Source organism: Lolium perenne, chromosome 2 (genome assembly GCF_019359855.2).
Source record: "Lolium perenne isolate Kyuss_39 chromosome 2, Kyuss_2.0, whole genome shotgun sequence".
In the NCBI taxonomy this organism is placed as follows: domain Eukaryota; kingdom Viridiplantae; phylum Streptophyta; class Magnoliopsida; order Poales; family Poaceae; genus Lolium; species Lolium perenne.
In genome coordinates, this window is record NC_067245.2 from 149,552,593 (window position 1) to 149,569,449 (window position 16,857).

The window sequence follows — 16,857 nt, forward strand, 5'->3', positions numbered from 1 at the left end:
TCGGCAATAAGGCATCCAAAGTCGCCGCACTTGAAGCAGCACCGACCGACAAGATCCAGTCGTCGATCAACAAGTTCATCGCCGATGTCTCGGCAAACCTGCTCATCCGCGACAAGAAGGCCGACGAGAGGTGAGTGACACTACCCAAAAAGCAAAAAAGAGAAGATACAGATCGAGAAGAAGCGTGTCGCCGTGAAGAAACGTAAAGAGGACTTCATGTTCTTGACAGCGTCGACATCGGGAATGGATCCCCGGGTGCTGGCGGCGCACAACTTCTACAAGTAAGTCCTTAGACCATACATCGACGGTGCTGGCGGCGCACAACTTCTACAAGTAAGTCCTTAGACCATACATCGACGACTACAAACACTGGTTAATTATGTGCCATCCATCCTATCTTGGTATCTCTCCACTCCAGGTTCTATCTTTTCTCGGAGGTACTATCATCCTCGTCACATTCACACCTCTAGCACTTGGATTCACTTTGGGAACTTAAATTTAAACGGTCATTTGTGTCAAATTAGACGCCAAATTCGCCATCAATAAGAACAACTAATATGGAATTGGTTGACGGAAATTTAGTTTTAAAGCACAGTTAGCCTTGTAAAAACAATAGAAACTACGATACCATATTTGACTTGTAACAAATTGTAATTCTGAAGCACAATGAAACTTGCACGAAACCATACAAACTATGATAGCATCTTTGACTTGTTTCGTGTCAACTTAGAGCATCTCTAGCAGAGCCCGTATATGTCCGAACCGAAAAAACGGAGTTCAGTCTCCCGAAAAGCGAATTGAGAGCGTATTTGGGCACGACGCAGAACAGAAACTGTAAACTCAAACCGAACTCGCGAAAATCAAACGACGTGGGAAATCTATCGACGGGGATTGCAGTCGATTTCATCCGATCAAGCTTAATTCGATCATAATTCACACTAATAGTGGCAAAATACAATCGCATTGGACCTAAATTACTTACTACTGACCTAATTAGACTAGAAATTAAGGTTCCCGGCGACTATACTGTCACCGGGCGGCGGCGGAGGGTTTTTCGACGCCGCCGGTTGCTAGGCGACGACGAGGGCCACCAGCTTGATGGCCGCCGCGCCGGAGGCACCCTCGCAGAGCAGAGGCGGTCCGTCTGCATCGTCGGCGTCGCCGCTCGGGGGCAACGGCGGCAGCGGCGGGCTGCACCCGCCGGCAGCGGGGGGCTCCTCCGCTTCCCCAGCCGCTGCTGCTGCGGCCGCCGCCTCCGCAGTCGCAGCCGCCTCCGCGCGCGCTTGAAGGTGGCGCACCATTAGGTCCGGCCACTTGCGGCCGGCCCGCTTCCATGCACCGTCGGAGCGCGCCCTCCTGTCGCGCTCCGTCTCCGTCCGTACGCCCGGCGGACGACGACTTGACCTTCCGGCGCCGGATCGGCCGCCGCCCCTACCCACAGCGACTTGACCTTCCGGCGCCGGATCGGCCGCCGCCCCTACCCACGTGTCTAAAAAGCGTCATTTCGCACGGCGGGGTGGTGGCCGTAGCGGCGGAGCAACGGGGATTGCTCGTCGAAGCGGCGGCGGGCTGCGGCGGCGGGAGAGGAGCGGCGGGAGGGGAGTAGGGTTTCCGATCCGAACTCCCCTCCGCAAACCCTTTTAATAGGGGCCGTGCGGGGGATTTCTCGGGCCCCTGAACTTCCAGTTCGGGCCGGCCCATGTTTATGGGCTCTGATCTGCACGCATTTCAGCCCGAACCCGTAAATCCGCCGGAAAAGTTCGGTTCCGACGGGATTTACGGGCTCTGTTAGAGTTGCTCTTACACATATTATTTTGATGCATCCGTGAAAGATCTTGGAATATAGTAGAAACATAATTAAAGCACGTAAAACATCTTTGAAAGTTCATTGAAATTATACGCTTAAACAATCACATGTAGTGTGTCAAAAAATTGAGCGAATGTTGTTAAAACCACAAAGAAACACGTGTCAAGCAAAATGAAGCGAGAGTAGTCAGACCACAAGGATCTTGTTGGAGATAAGCAAGTAGTCAGGGCTTAGGACTCAAGACTATGGAAGACAAGTACGGAAGGCTAGATAATAAAGATTTTTCAAGCAGCTAACTCGGGCAGAACACAAACGGATAGTGGAGGCCATTGCTCATGAAAACCACGTCACAGATGATAAACCAGAGAGGTTTCACTAAGTTCCAAAAAATGGAATTTCAACTTTACAAAATGTATCCAATATTGGTCTTCTTTGCAAGATCTTGCCACCATGAATCAGACCTCCAGGTCAAACATAAAGATGCCTCAAATTTCAAAATCAAATTTGAATGCATTGGTCAGTGTAAGTGATACGAGGGACAAGCTGGGATGGGTTGTCACCCACATGGAAATAAACTACAAATGTGGGAGAAAAAATAAAATAAGGGAGATAATCTGGATGCGCTTATCTTTATTCTGCAATTGCATCCCCGAAAGAAATACATATCTCTCAACTAGACCTCTTCGCTAGCTTCTGGACAGCTTGGAGGATTTCTAAAATTTCAGAACGAATATCAGTATTTCTAGATTACATTGATGTGGTTGTGCGCTTGTTCAAGTACTCCATTGCCACGGCAGCATGGAAGGCTGCTCCTACCGGGAGCACACCCTCATCGATCACAAAGTTAGGAGAGTGAAGCGGATGCACCCCGGTCGTCATTGCCTCGTCGTGGATTCCGATCATGAAGAATGCAGCAGGGAACCTTTGCGCGTAGTACGAGAAATCCTCTGCGGCCATGATTGGATCAGTTACCTTGACGTTGTCTTCTCCAAGCATTGCCCCTGCCACTGCTCTGGCATGATCATACATCCCTTTGTCGTTGACGGTGGCTGGGTATGGCCGGCGCTCCTCTTCCATGAAGTCGACGGTCACTATACATCGGTTCATGATGGCGTGTGATTCGATGATCTTCCAAAGAAACAGAACGTTACCAGTGATAGAATTTTAGTTACTTGGATATAAAATGCAGGCTTTTTACTGGGCAGTCTACGATTGAATAGGCCTTTGGAATTTAAGATGGGTTGGGGATGCAAAGCGTTTATTTGATCAATTTACCTCCTTTATCCTCTTTTTAAGATAGGATAGACCTTCTGTTGTCAAGCTCCTGAAGGTGCCACCGAACGATACCGTCTCTGGAATCACATTGTAAGCATCACCTCCATTTACGAATGTTACAGAGATTACCTGAAAGTACGGAAACAAGATCATATCATTTGCAAAGGAACGCATCTGAATATGCATAAATTTGGACATAATGTATATAGGTTGGATATTTAGGGCACACAATGCAGCTGGTGTAAGCATTCAATGCTAATCACATACTGCAGCCTGGAGGGGATCGATCTCGCGGGCTACAATTGTCTGGAGGCTGATGATGGCAGAGGATGCCATAACGATGGGATCTACAGCATGATGCGGGCTCGCTGCATGTCCACCTTTTCCGATGACCGTTACAAAAAACCGGCCCGATGCTGCCATGAAGGGCCCTGGCCTGGAGGCGACTGTACCCACTGGAAGGCTTGGGTCGACATGCAGACCGAAAATGGCTGACACATCGTCTAGAACACCTTCTTCTAGAACATGGTACGCCCCGGCATACCCTTCTTCTGCTGGCTGGAAGACAAGCTTCACAGTACCCTGATCAAAACAAGAAACAACTGTGAGTTACCAAATTAGAGGGATTAAGAACCAGTGTTAGAGAGATTACATGAATCAGATTAATGTTGTTTGAGCTTAAGTAGGACAGTAGATATATACAAATTTAAGTGAATACACATGATTTCCAGTTGTCATGTAAGCATCAGATTCTCTAATCTGGTCACACAATGCTAATACCTTGATGTCATCCTTCCGAGACTGAAGTAGCTTAGCAGCTCCAAGAAGCATTGACGTGTGAGCATCATGTCCGCAAGCATGCATTTTTCCACTTTCCTGGCTTTTGTATTCCCAATCTACCAATTCCTGTGAAGTGGCAAGAAAAGTATAGTTATTCATAAAGCTTGTAATGGTGAGTCCTCACAAAGGTGTATAAACAGCTAGCGAAACACAATGGCTCATTGTCGGACGGAAATACATAATAGTAGTGCTTCACTCCAAGGTTTTACGACTCTTACCTGAAATAGCACCAAAAGTAGAATACTGTTCGGTCTGTTCGTAACGATTATGTTCTGTAGATGGACACAATCTGATGCTTAAATTTGGTTGTTACTTTTCTCCAGCAATCATAAAGTGAGTGTTACTTTTCATATAGATATGTTCATAAAGACAAGGTAAATTCTTATTCGCAACAAAAAAAAAAGTCAAGGTAAATTCTGACACTAACAAAATTCTCATGATATAAGTCTAATGCTATTTTCATTTGTCCAATCTTATATACAACTCAAAGTTAGAGAATTATGACTACACACTTTCCCTCATCTATCTAGGAATGAAGGTGAAATTTTCTCACTGTCCTCTGTTTCTTGCATGCAGTTGGGTTTACAAAATAGCCTCGCTTGTAGATTAGTTAACATCCATTCGGTTCTGTGATGAGATGATGAAAATGATGTTTGATTGGTTCCCTGATTGGTGTTACAAGTTTTAAACTTAAACGGTGTTACAAGTTTCACCACCGAACAGAACAATAATGAAAATATAGAACTACTATTGGATACATGTTGGAATTGGCAAATAAATAACCAACCCCCACTCCGCGATCTGAGTATCCGACCAACTGCATGTCCACATCCCCACATTGAGAAGAAAAATTAGAAGCAGGCGACATGGACAAGTGCAAGCAAGAGGTAAAATTGAAAAGATCATGCCTACCAGCAAATGGCGTTGTGCCTTGTCCTGCTACTGAACTGATGCAACAATATTTTCCCTAGTGTTTTAGAAAACGGTACTACTGATAATCGATTTGCTCAACCACATCTCAGTGAATATTACTTTGAGTGATGGAGTGAGTATAACCTTGTACCATCTCGATTGTATGAATCACTTTGAAATATCAATGTTCCGATGAAGTTCCAAAACAAATGGTTGAAGTCAACGGCTTGTATTCCAGTCTGCGGTCGATGGAATTGCTCCGCAAAGAACTCGCCTAGCCTAATTACAGTACTGCATACGAAAAATGCCTCGGAATCGGGTAGCCTGAGTACCTGCAAGGGGAGCGCGTCCATGTCGGCCCGGAGCGCAACGACGGGCCCAGCGCCGCCCCCGCCAACAATCTTGGCCACCACGCCCGTCTTGGCGACGGGCCACGAGTAGGGCACGCCGATTGCGTCCAGCTCGGCGCGGACGAGCTCGCTGGTGCGGTACTCCTCGAAGGCCAGCTCGGGGTGCTGGTGGATGCGCCGCCGCACGCCTCGCAGCCATGTGGCGAACCCGGGCTCGCGCGCCGCGCCCAGGAGGTCACTGGCCGGCACCGGCGTGGCCGCGTGCGGCGAGATGAGTGCCAAGAGGAGGAGGAGGAGAGGGAGGAGAGAGGAGGAGGAGGATGCCATTGGAGGAGTGGCTCAGCTTCCTCTCGCGGATTCTGTTGAGGGCGTCTAGCAAAGAGGAAAATGAGAGCACCAGTGTCATATCTCGTCGCCTTAGACCAACTCCACACTTCTTCTTTTTTTACAACGGAATTTTATGTCAGGCGCTCTGATTCCTTTGTGCTCAGCTCTCTTTCGCGAATTCTGTTGAGGAATCACGCACAGTTACATGTGCAATCGAATCAAACTTTCAAACACTGTATTTGTGACATCGCTGATGCATGAAAAGGAGAGATTTTAAACTTGAACACATCCCGTTCCTCAGAAACCGTCTAGTCTCCCGAGGTAGAGTCAAGGCTTTTCAACGTGTGACTTCAACACTTTTTTTGAATAGTTTTTAGCTCCTAGTACTATATAAATCCCCTCTTAACTCAGCTCTAGGGTTAGAAGATCACAAAATTGAGATTAAACTTAATTAGCATGTGCGCCTTCCTCCTATGTGGGAATCCATATCCGTAAACACAATGAAGATGCAAGAATGGCACCACCAAACTGCCACCACCGCAATCAGGAAGAAACCAATCCACAACCTCATCTTCAACACAACAAAATGAGGATCAAGGCAATGCAAGACCTCCTCCTCGCAGCAACAATCATGATGATGCACATAGATTTGGGAAGCTAAAATATACTATGCCCAACCTCAAGGGAGAAGATGTCGAGGCATGCCTATCATGGGAACTTGAGGTTGACCAAGTCTTGCGCACCCACAACCAATCTGATGAGAAGAAAGTGACTATGACACCACTTGAGTTTGAGGACTATGCTAATGTGTGGTGGAAACAAGTGACCTAAGGCGTGAAGAGAACCTTCAAAAACCCATTGCAGCATGGGAAGAGATGAAATGGAAATGCATGCTCACTTTGTTCCATCACACTCAAGCAGAACACAAACAGATAGTGGAGGCCATTTTCAATGGAAGAGTAAGTTCTACCTTATACTAATCCAGATCATATCTGAACATGATACAAAGTCAACCTGATTCAATCAAAACTTTGAGAGTGTCTTATTAAGCCATCATTAGGATATCAATACATATTATCATAAGTACAGACGCAAAGGTAGAAATTAAGTCCATAATATATGAAGTAGATACTTAATGTTTTGTGAGTATAACGTTGCATAGAGCTATCCTCGCAAAAAAGATCGTTGATTTGGGCAAGGACACATGCATGACAGTTCATTTGATATGTACTGCATTACACTTGGTACGGGCTGGTCTCAATGGATTCTGGTCCTATTTTGAACAAGCAATCGACTCTACTCTTCTCTTGTTGAAGGAGCCATCCCTGCTGAAGGGCTGTCCGCAAAGTACTCAGGGTGCTTCAAGTTCACACCATGCTGAAAAAAATCACAGAAGCGCAAATCAGAAATGAAGGATGCATCATCTGCTGCATTTCTTAACCAAAAAAACACAGCATATATTGCATTGTCAGTATAAGCTGGTTCGTAAATGTATATTGTACATGAATGTGCTGGAATGGTGTCCAGCAGCTATAATCTAGAGTTAACATCACGATAAGTAGGATTTTAATCTGACATGACCATATTTTCAAGATAGATATTGTCATGCGAGTCACAAATGCTAGCTTCTGATGTGATTTGTTGCTGTCCTGATGATAAAGTCCAGACCGAGGTGTGTCACAGAAAAGCACATACAATGAAAACTCAGAGATTTATTTTGAAGATATGTGGCTAGTGACTACATGGCTCTGCAAGGTAAAGGATGCCTTTTCGGTGAATTTTGGCTAGAAGTTTGGGGCAGAAGGTAAATTGATTCTGAACTTCGAGGAGCATAATCGTTGCCATCCTGACCAGTGACATGTAACTAAAGATGATTAGGATACTACCATGCTGCCAACACCCATCGATAAAAGAGCCACGTTTCAAGCTTTGATGAATGCCATCATCCACCCCTTTCTTCGGAATTTTTTTAGTTTGTATTTGTGAATTTATAGGGTTGTGAGAATTTTGGAGCATAAATGAATCAATATGATATATTTGGACCAACATCAAGCAATCTTCTTAGTCTAAAACGGTTAACTAAAGCCAGTCTATGCTAGTGAACTTTTGCAGGTTTACAAGTGCAGGGATTCAAGTCCTGATAAAAAGTAACTGGCTATATTGTTATCCTGTGTCCAAACCAGATAATCTGCACCGTCAGATATGGGAGGAAGCAGTGAATGGCGCACTACTGCATAAGGAAAAAATATTCAGAGATCGGATATTGTCGGAAAATGGCTTACCTCAAGCAAGGCTTTAGAAATATCATCCATTGTCAATACAAGACGTCTATCCTGAAGTATCATAAAACTTATCATCACAGTGCTTGATGTCATGCTAGGAATAACATAAAGCATTCAGCTGTCAAGTACATTCACCTTCGGTTGTTTGCTCTTGTTGTCTTTGATAGGTGCTGCTACCCTGGCTTTGCAGTGCCTAGTTTATAGGAAAGAATCACGGAACAGCAAATTAGTATCCATGCTATACTGCATATGAGTTGTGACTTAGGACATAATAGACCAAAAATAGTTTTGCCTTTAAAATAGTCGAGACTCGAGAATAAATACAAGGTTCAAAATAGTTTATCCTAATCATCAGTACAATACATATGTTTTAGACCAGTACATTAATGCATAGTAGCAAAGGTACACATGCAAATAGCTTTGCCTTTAAAATAGTCGAGACTCGAGAATAAATACAAGGTTCAAAATAGTTTATCCTAATCATCAGTACAATACATATGTTTTAGACCAGTACATTAATGCATAGTAGCAAAGGTACACATGCAATGCACGTTTTGTCTATTATAACGTCTTCCAGTACATAATGCTGCTACACTTGAAACTCCTCTGGGTTTTTGATATAAATAACAAATTAGGTGGCCATGACTAAGAAATAAAATTATGTTGTACAATCCTTCATACATTAAAAGAGGGATAGTAAAGGATAATTAGTAGGGTTTTATTTAGTACAATTTCAATAATATGAACCATAATATGGTAACCATATGAGAATTATTTTATAACAATACATCCTATAGAGACACAAATAAGGTCATCAACCATACAGTCATGACTACAACAACAACAACAACAACAACAACCAAGCCTTTCAGTCCCAAACAAGTTGGGGTAGGCTAGAGTTGAAACCCATAAGATCTTGAAGCCAAGAAATAAAAATATACCATGCAATTCTTCATAATTTAAAAAGAGAGGTTGTAAAGGATACTTAGTAGGGTGTTATTTAGGGATCAAATGCTCATCTAAAGCATAAATTCCGAATATTCAACTTAGTTGAGCTACTTTCTATTACAGTTAAGAATTGAGATGCCATGTTCTGTTAAATGACTTGATCAGGAGAAACTGACGGAGGAACTTGATAGTGGGATGCAACTGAACTGGTCATTTCTCAGATTCAGTAGGACATTACAACAAGTTTTGGACCATTCAGCCTTACCAAGAACTCGAGGAGGAGGGGAGCAGTAATGGAGCATTGGAGTGGCTTGAGTAACAGGGGAGGGCCTCAGAACTGAGTTGATTGGCATATCGGCAGTCTAATAAAAAAAACTAACCTTGGAAGGAAATCGAAAGATATCGTATTTTAAAGGTTCTAACAGAATATAATGGAGTACTAATACAACATGAGAAACTCCTCTTTTTGTACCACTCAATATGGAAAGAACCAAAAATTCATCATCACTGTCCACTGTGGCATGGTAATTTGCAAGAGCAGTGTTATTACATAGTTAATATATTGTTGTATGATTGTATATCCAGCGATTCTTAGTTTTAGTGACTTGTCTTGAAAGTTAAGGAAGGAACATTAGTAATAATATCTAGCAGTTGGAAAGGGTAGAAAATTGCTGTTATCAGAAACAGAACATAGTTGATAACACAGGGGCTCAGATTGTTAAGAACAGATCAACAGATAACTAGCAGCATAAAATGTTCTGCCAAAGGATGAATTTATATTTCATCACTGTCCATGAGTAAGTCTGCTAGGGTACTATATGGCATATGCTATGTTGCATACTATATAAGAAAAAAGTTACAGGAAAAGAAAGTACTTGTAAAGTATGCACAACATACAACTGCATTGGCAAACGAACAAAAGAATGACCAGAAGATTCACATACTGGAGAGAATCGCTTGCAATGTCTGAGACAAACTTTTGAGCGGCTACAGCAACCAGCCTCGTTCTGTAGAACAACACCACAACATCACAACAACATCAAATCTGTGTAACTGTGTAACTCATGTGGGCCAATAAGGCGATAATCACCAATACAAGTCAACGGGAGGATGAATGGCAATTTTATTTCTGACTAAAGCCAGTTGCTAAAATAACCACCCAATGTGGCTTCATTGTTAACATGCATCGCGAATTTCAGTTAGATTTTCCTCAAATTCCTAGAGCAGCAAACGAGTCTCAGCTGAATTACCGATTCAGCCATTAGATCTTCTTGGAGATTGAAGGTGTAGCGATCAGTACTTACAGGCGTAGGTCGGGGGAGTGGAAGCCGCTGCGGCCAAGGTAGTGCTCCACCAACTCGTCCGGAATCTGCCGCGCCACCGAATCAAACGCAGAATTCGGTGAAATGAGCGGGTATAAAGGGCACGAGAGCGCCACCGTACCGTGGGAGAGTAGTCCATGAGGGAGGAGAGGAACTCCGTGAGTATGGCCTCGTCGTCGTGCCGCCCGTCTCCGCTTCCGCCGGCGGCACCCATGGACGAGGGGGCACCCGGGACCATCCCGCCGCCGCCGCCACCGCCACCGCCACCGCCACCGCCATTGTTGCTTCCCATCATCCCTCAATCCTCCCGTCCGCCGCGTCGCTGCCTTCCTCCAGAGCAGGCCTAGCAAAGGGCAATAAAGGGCCAGCACAAATGAGCCCATTCTGCGCATATCAGTATCAAAAGATATCAGGCCCAAAAGTATTGCAAGCGCAGAAGACTTACCAATTTTATGGAAATAGCTAAATACACTAAAATCTATCAAAAAAATATAATCTAAATACAGTAAAATCAAATCATATACTTCCTCCATCTATAAATAGATGTCTCAGGTTTGTCTGAATCTAGATGTATCTATACACTAGATAAGTCTAGATACATCTAGATTTAAACAAATCTCAGGCATCTATTTATAGACAGAGGTAGTACTAGTCTTTAAGTGGTATCTATTTGTTTTTTTTGAAACAAAATATATTAAGCTAGCAAGCCGCCTCATTAAAAACCTTCCAGTCCCCTTCGGTACCCTGGTAAGGAAAATAGTGCGTCTGGAACTTGCTGCTACCAATTCATATCACCGTTACATCGTTTAAGAGAGGTTGAAGAATAAAGCTAGGGGGTTCATCGACCCAGTTACAATCTAACTGAATTTTAAAACACTCCCGAGCTAGACTATGAGCTACCATATCTGCCTCTCTTAAGCAGTGCCGAAACGAGACCTCGCCTATAGAGACAGCCAAATCAACACAATCCTCATAAACCGCCGTCGCCTCCGAGCTCCATTAGTATACCCCTGTACATGATTCGATCGTCTCCATAGAGTCTGATTCCGCCACAATTACATTGCATCCCCTATCTCGAGCCAATCTCAGTCCTTCCTTCATAGCGTAGGCCTCCGCCATCGTCGCCGAGCCAATATGTGGTAAGTAATACGAGCTCGCTGCTATAAAATTTCCCTTGTAGTCTCGCAGAACGGCGCCAATAGCACCTGCATGCAAATCTTGAAAGTAAGAGGCGCCTACATTTAATTTCACTTCTCTAGGTTTCGGCTTCTCCCATTTTATGCCCGAGACCCTGTTCTTCTTTGTAAGTACCGCAGCATTGGCCGTGATCGCCAGTATAGACATCCTACATCTGTTTAAGGGAGGCACATCTTCAGCTCGTGTGCGCCTTCTCCGAAGCCACCACAAGTACCAACATGTGATCATCACAAGCTCCTTGAGGTTTATTAAGTCGAGACCCAGCACCTCATTCGTGTCTTGGCGCAAAAAATGTTCAAGGACTGCCGACCCCGATCTGTCAACTATAGTAGCCTCCTCAATAAGATGTTGGATGTTCAGGCTATGCCAAACTTCTCTGGCCGCTGGACACTCAAACAGGAGGTGCTTAATATCTTCCACATGCGTAGTACAGATAGGGCATGCTGCAGTATCTCCTATGTGCCTGTTTGCCAAGATACATTTCAATGGTATAATACCATGTAATGCCATCAAAATAAAGATTTTCACTTTGCTTGGGACTTGCAGTTTCCACAGAATACTCCAGACATGGTTTTGAGCTGAACCGCCTGGGAGAGCTAATTGCCCAGCTCTCGGTGCAAATTGGTGCTTCCACTGAATATAATAACCCGATTTCACCGTATACCTTCCATGCCTTGTTCCTTTCCAAGCAATAAAATCATCAAATCCATAATTATTGATAGGTATTTGGAGAATTCTCTCAACATCCATTGGATTAAAAATATCCTGTAGCAAATCTTCATCCCAAGTGGCTGTGATTGGACTTATAAGTTCATGTACTTTTGTGTATAACACCCCACTGAAAGGACACGGATGTCGCCTAGAGGGGGGTGAATAGGCGATTTAAACTTTTACGAGATGGGCTTAACAAATGCGGAATAAAACTAGCGTTTACTTTGTCAAGCCCAAAGCCTATATACTATAGTTCACCTATGTGCACCAACAACTTATTCTAAGCAATGGTTCATCTATGTGCACCAACAACTTATGCTAATCAATGAAAGCAAATTATGTGATAGCAAGATATATATATAACTTCAAGCACGATGGCTATCACAAGGTAAAGTGCATAAGTAAAGAGCTCGGGTATAGAGATAACCGAGGCACGCGGAAGACGAAGATTTATCCCGAAGTTCACACTCTTGCTAGTGCTAATCTCCGTTGGAGAGGTGCGGTGGCTGATACGTCTCCAACGTATCTATAATTTCCGATGTTCCATGCTTGTTTTATGACAATACCAACATGTTTTGTTCACACTTTATATCATTTTCATGCATTTTCCGGAACTAACCTATTAACAAGATGCCACAGTGCCAGTTCCTGTTTTCTGCTGTTTTTGGTTCCAGAAAGGCTGTTCGGGCAATATTCTCGGAATTGGACGAAATCAACGCCAAACCTCCTATTTTTCCCGGAAGCATCCAGAACACCGAAGAAGAGTCGGAGAGGGGCCAGGGGGCCACCACACCACATGGCGGCGCGGGCCAGGCCTAGGCCGCGCCGGCCTAGGGTGTGGCGCCTCCAGGTGCCCCCCTGCGCCGCCTCTTCGCCTATAAAAGCCCTTTCGACCTAAAAACGCAGTACCGATTGACGAAACTCCAGAAAGACTCCAGGGGCGCCGCCACCGTCGCGAAACTCCAATTCGGGGGACAGAACTCTCTGTTCCGGCACCCTGCCGGACGGGGAATTGCCCCCGGAGCCATCTCCACCGCCGTCTTCACCGCCATCTTCACCGCCATCGCTGCTGCTCCCATGAGGAGGGAGTAGTTCTCCATCGAGGCTCGGGGCTGTACCGGTAGCTATGTGGTTAATCTCTCTCCTATGTACCTCAATACAATGATCTCATGAGCTGCTTTACATGATTGAGATTCATATGAGTTTTGTATCACTACTATCTATGTGCTACTCTAGCAATGTTATTAAAGTAGTTCTATTCCTCCTGCACGTGTGTAAAGGTAACAGTGTGTGCACCGTGTTAGTACTTGGTTTATGCTATGATCATGATCTCTTGTAGATTATGAAGTTAATTATTGCTATGATGGTATTGATGTGATCTATTCCTCCTACATATGCATGAAGGTGACAGTGTGCATGCTATGTTAGTACTTGGTTTAGTCTATTGATCTATCTTACACTATAAGGTTACTTAAACATGAGCATTATTGTGGAGCTTGTTAACTCCGGTATTGAGAGTTCGTGTAATCCTACGCAATGTGTTCATCATCCAACAAGAGTGTAGAGTATGCATTTATCTATTCTGTTATGTGATCAATGTTGAGAGTGTCCACTAGTGAAAGTCTAATCCCTAGGCCTTGTTCCTAAATACTGCTGCGTTACTACTGCTTGTTTCTTGTTTCTTTGCGTTACTACTGCTGCAATACTACCACCATCAACTACACGCCAGCAAGCTATTTTCTGGCACCGTTGCTACTGCTCATACTTATTCATACCACCTGTATTTCACTATCTCTTCGCCGAACTAGTGCACCTATTAGGTGTGTTGGGGACACAAGAGACTTCTTGCTTTGTGGTTGCAGGGTTGCATGAGAGGGATATCTTTGACCTCTTCCTCCCTGAGTTCGATAAACCTTGGGTGATCCACTTAAGGGAAAACTTGCTGCTGTTCTACAAACCTCTGCTCTTGGAGGCCCAACACTGTCTACAGGAAAGGAGGGGGAACGTAGACATCAAGCACTTTTCTGGCGCCGTTGCCGGGGAGGAAAGGTAAAAGGTACTCACACTCCGGACCTCGGCTACTAAGCTATTTCCCGCCATTGTAAGTACTCGAAGCTATTACCTTTAGATCCTGCAATTGCAACTTTTTGTTTCTTGTTTACACTAGTTAGGCATAATGGAAAACAACAAAAAAATTGGTGAGCTTTTTAGTCTTTTTCCTGATTTAGAATTGTTTGATGCAAAAATTAAAAAACCTATGGAACCTTATTTGCATGTTAGTAGCGATGTTATTAGTATGAATGCAATTACTGCTAATGCTATGAAAAAGTCTAAGCTTGGGGAAGCTAGTTTTTGTGATCTTTTTAGCTTCCCATCTTTAGGGGAGAAAATTTGTTCTGATAATGCTTTATCTCCCATATGCGATAACTCTAATGATGCTTCTGATATTTTGAATCCACCTGCTGAAAGTATTCCGTATAAAATACCTATGAAAATTATTGAACGTGTTATGGACAATCACTATAAAGGGGATGGAACTGTCCATCCTAGAGATCATTTACTGTTTTTGCACGAATTATGCGGGTTATTCAAGTGTGCAGGTATCTCTATGGATGAAGTGAAGAAGAAGCTATTCTCCGTTTATTTATGCAGTAAAGCGGCGCATTGGTATAAATTGTTGGAGAATAGGCATTCTCTTGGTTGGGAGGAAATTGCATCTCTCTTTTATTCTAAATTTTATCCTCCGCATGAAGTGCATATTGATAGGAATTATATTTATAACTTTTATCCTCGTGATGGAGAGAGTATTTCTCAAGCGTGGGGGAGATTGAAATCTCTAATGCTCAAATGTCCCATTCATGAGCTCCCCCGTAATGTTATTGTTAATAATTTTTATGCGAGGCTTTCAGGACAACACAAGGACTATCTGGACGCGTGTTCGGAAGGATCTTTCACAAGCAAAGAGGTTGAAGCTAGGTGGGATCTTCTTGATCGGATTGAGGACAACGCTGAAGGATGGGAGAACAATGAAGGTAAAGAGTCAGGTATAAATTATGATTATGAATGCATTGAAGCTTTTATGGATACCGATAAATTTCGAAATATGAGTGCTACTTATGGTCTTGACTCTCAAGTTGCTGCAAATCTTTATAAAGCCTTTGCTTCTCATTTTGAATTGCCTAAAAATAATTTTGATAAGTATCATGAACCTTTTAAAGAGGCTTGCATGAAGAATGAAATTGTTGTTAATTATTGCAATAAGCATGCTCAAACTCCTAAGAATGCTATTTCCTATAAGCATGTTAATTTTTGTGGAATACATAGACCTTGTGGAATTAATCAAATCAAAGATGAATATTGTATCCATCATGCTAATGAAAAAACTAGAAAGTGGTTTAGGGCTCTAGATGATCTTGGTAAAAAAGTTTGTGCCCTCTATCCTTTTATTTGTGAAGTTTGCCATGAAGTGGGTCATTTTAATTTTCAATGCTCCTCCAATGATAATTTGAACCCAATGAGTGCTGCAAACTTGTATTGTGATGATGAAATTACTCCTAATCAGCATGATGAACTCACTTTATTTTTGGGGTGTGAAGAATTGTCGAGAAAAATCTCTTTGTTACATATGAGTGATCTTGATATTGATGATGTCCTGCATGGGTGTTTTTCTTATTGCATTGATAATAGCCATACAAATGCTTACATACAAAATATTTTAGAAGATGACACCTTGCCAAAATATGATAGGACCGCTGTGTGTTTTCAACTAATTAATGAAAAGGAGGGATCCTCCCAAGTTTCTTCTATTGTTTCTGAAAGTAAATCAGGTTATGCGGACAAGCTACCCTTCAAGCCTCTTCCTCCTAAAGAAGGAAATGAGGAGAAGGAAGAGAAGAAGAAGAAGAAGAAGGGAACGAAGAAGAAGAAGAAGGAGAATAAAAAGAAAGAGGTAACGGCGTATCCTCGCGTGAATGAGATAACGCTAGGTAACCGTAAGTATGTTGCTCCTAATGATTATTGTGATAATGAATCTGAATACGATGATCTTCCTATGCCCTTTACATACATTAGCAATCATGATTTGAATGAACACACTACTTTTGATATATATTGCAAATCTCTGGGAAACTAATTCTGAAAATGATGATAATAATTGCCATAGTGTCAGTGCTATCCATGCTTCCTCCCATAATAATATAGAAAGCTGTAAGCTTGGGGAAGAGGTGTTTGAAAATCCTTTTGCTACTGATCATTATGTGTTTGATACATCTCCTTCTAATAACAATGATGGTATGGTCATAGATAAACCGACTGTGAAAGATAACTATTCTATTTCTTATGATGACACTGTGCCTCCGATCTTTGATGATTATTATAAAGAATGCTATGATATAGGTTATAATTATCCTTATGAAACTTGTCATAGTCATGATTGGATTACCAAAAACAATTCTTTTAATATGCAACTTGTTTATCATGTTCAAATTCTTGATAATAATCTTGCTCCAATTACTATTAATGAGAATAACTCTTCTTATGTCAAAATTAATGATACTTCTATGCATATGAACCATGATAAGAATGTTTTAAGTGATGGGTATATTGTGGATTTCATTAATGATGCTACTGAAAGTTATTATGAGAGAGGGAAATATGGTTATATGCATCTTAATAATATTAAGTTTCCCCTCTTTATGTTGAGAATCTTGAAGTTACTCGTGTTTTATCCTCTTATTCTTGTCACTTTGTTCTTCATGAATTCATTTGTGTACAAGATTCCTCTTCATAGGAAGCATGTTAGACTTAAATTTGTTTTGAATTTGCCTCTTGAAGCTCTCTTTTGCTTCAAATACTATTTCCCGCGAAGGGATTATTAAAACTGCTGA

The 16,857-nt window shown here is 42.7% G+C and overlaps 2 protein-coding genes across 2 annotated transcripts; both read right to left on the minus strand.

Annotated features, from left to right (window-relative positions):
- Nucleotides 1-2,159: 2,159 nt before the first annotated feature.
- On the minus strand, nt 2,160-5,612 carry LOC127322079 (IAA-amino acid hydrolase ILR1-like 7). Its single transcript, XM_051351029.1, has 5 exons — nt 5,167-5,612; nt 3,863-3,988; nt 3,350-3,664; nt 3,083-3,211; nt 2,160-2,935 (listed from the first exon to the last, which is right to left on the minus strand). The coding sequence occupies exons 1-5, from the start codon at nt 5,509-5,511 to the stop codon at nt 2,555-2,557; spliced, it is 1,296 nt and encodes a 431-aa protein (XP_051206989.1). The 5' UTR covers nt 5,512-5,612; the 3' UTR covers nt 2,160-2,554.
- A 999-nt stretch (nt 5,613-6,611) lies between these two features.
- On the minus strand, nt 6,612-10,393 carry LOC127321885 (transcription initiation factor TFIID subunit 10). Its single transcript, XM_051350842.2, has 6 exons — nt 10,185-10,393; nt 10,046-10,110; nt 9,686-9,748; nt 7,929-7,986; nt 7,794-7,844; nt 6,612-6,888 (listed from the first exon to the last, which is right to left on the minus strand). Exons 1-6 carry the CDS (start codon nt 10,356-10,358, stop codon nt 6,808-6,810), a joined length of 492 nt encoding a protein of 163 aa, XP_051206802.1. The 5' UTR covers nt 10,359-10,393; the 3' UTR covers nt 6,612-6,807.
- Between the last annotated feature and the right edge of the window lie 6,464 nt (nt 10,394-16,857).

What these genes read in the sequence shown, in the direction of transcription:
- LOC127321885 (XM_051350842.2), bottom strand. Translation starts at nt 10,358, where the DNA reads ATGATGGGAAGCAACAATGGCGGTGGCGGTGGCGGTGGCGGTGGCGGC. An exon ending in CACTCCCCCGACCTACGCCT is followed by an intron (nt 9,749 to 10,045) that starts GTAAGTACTGAT and finishes GTTGTTCTACAG; the next exon opens with AACGAGGCTGGTTGCTGTAG. An exon ending in ATTGCAAGCGATTCTCTCCA is followed by an intron (nt 7,987 to 9,685) that starts GTATGTGAATCT and finishes CCTATAAACTAG; the next exon opens with GCACTGCAAAGCCAGGGTAG.
- LOC127322079 (XM_051351029.1), bottom strand. Translation starts at nt 5,511, where the DNA reads ATGGCATCCTCCTCCTCCTCTCTCCTCCCTCTCCTCCTCCTCCTCTTG. An exon ending in TGGACGCGCTCCCCTTGCAG is followed by an intron (nt 3,989 to 5,166) that starts GTACTCAGGCTA and finishes GCCACTTCACAG; the next exon opens with GAATTGGTAGATTGGGAATA. An exon ending in TCGATCCCCTCCAGGCTGCA is followed by an intron (nt 3,212 to 3,349) that starts GTATGTGATTAG and finishes CCGTACTTTCAG; the next exon opens with GTAATCTCTGTAACATTCGT.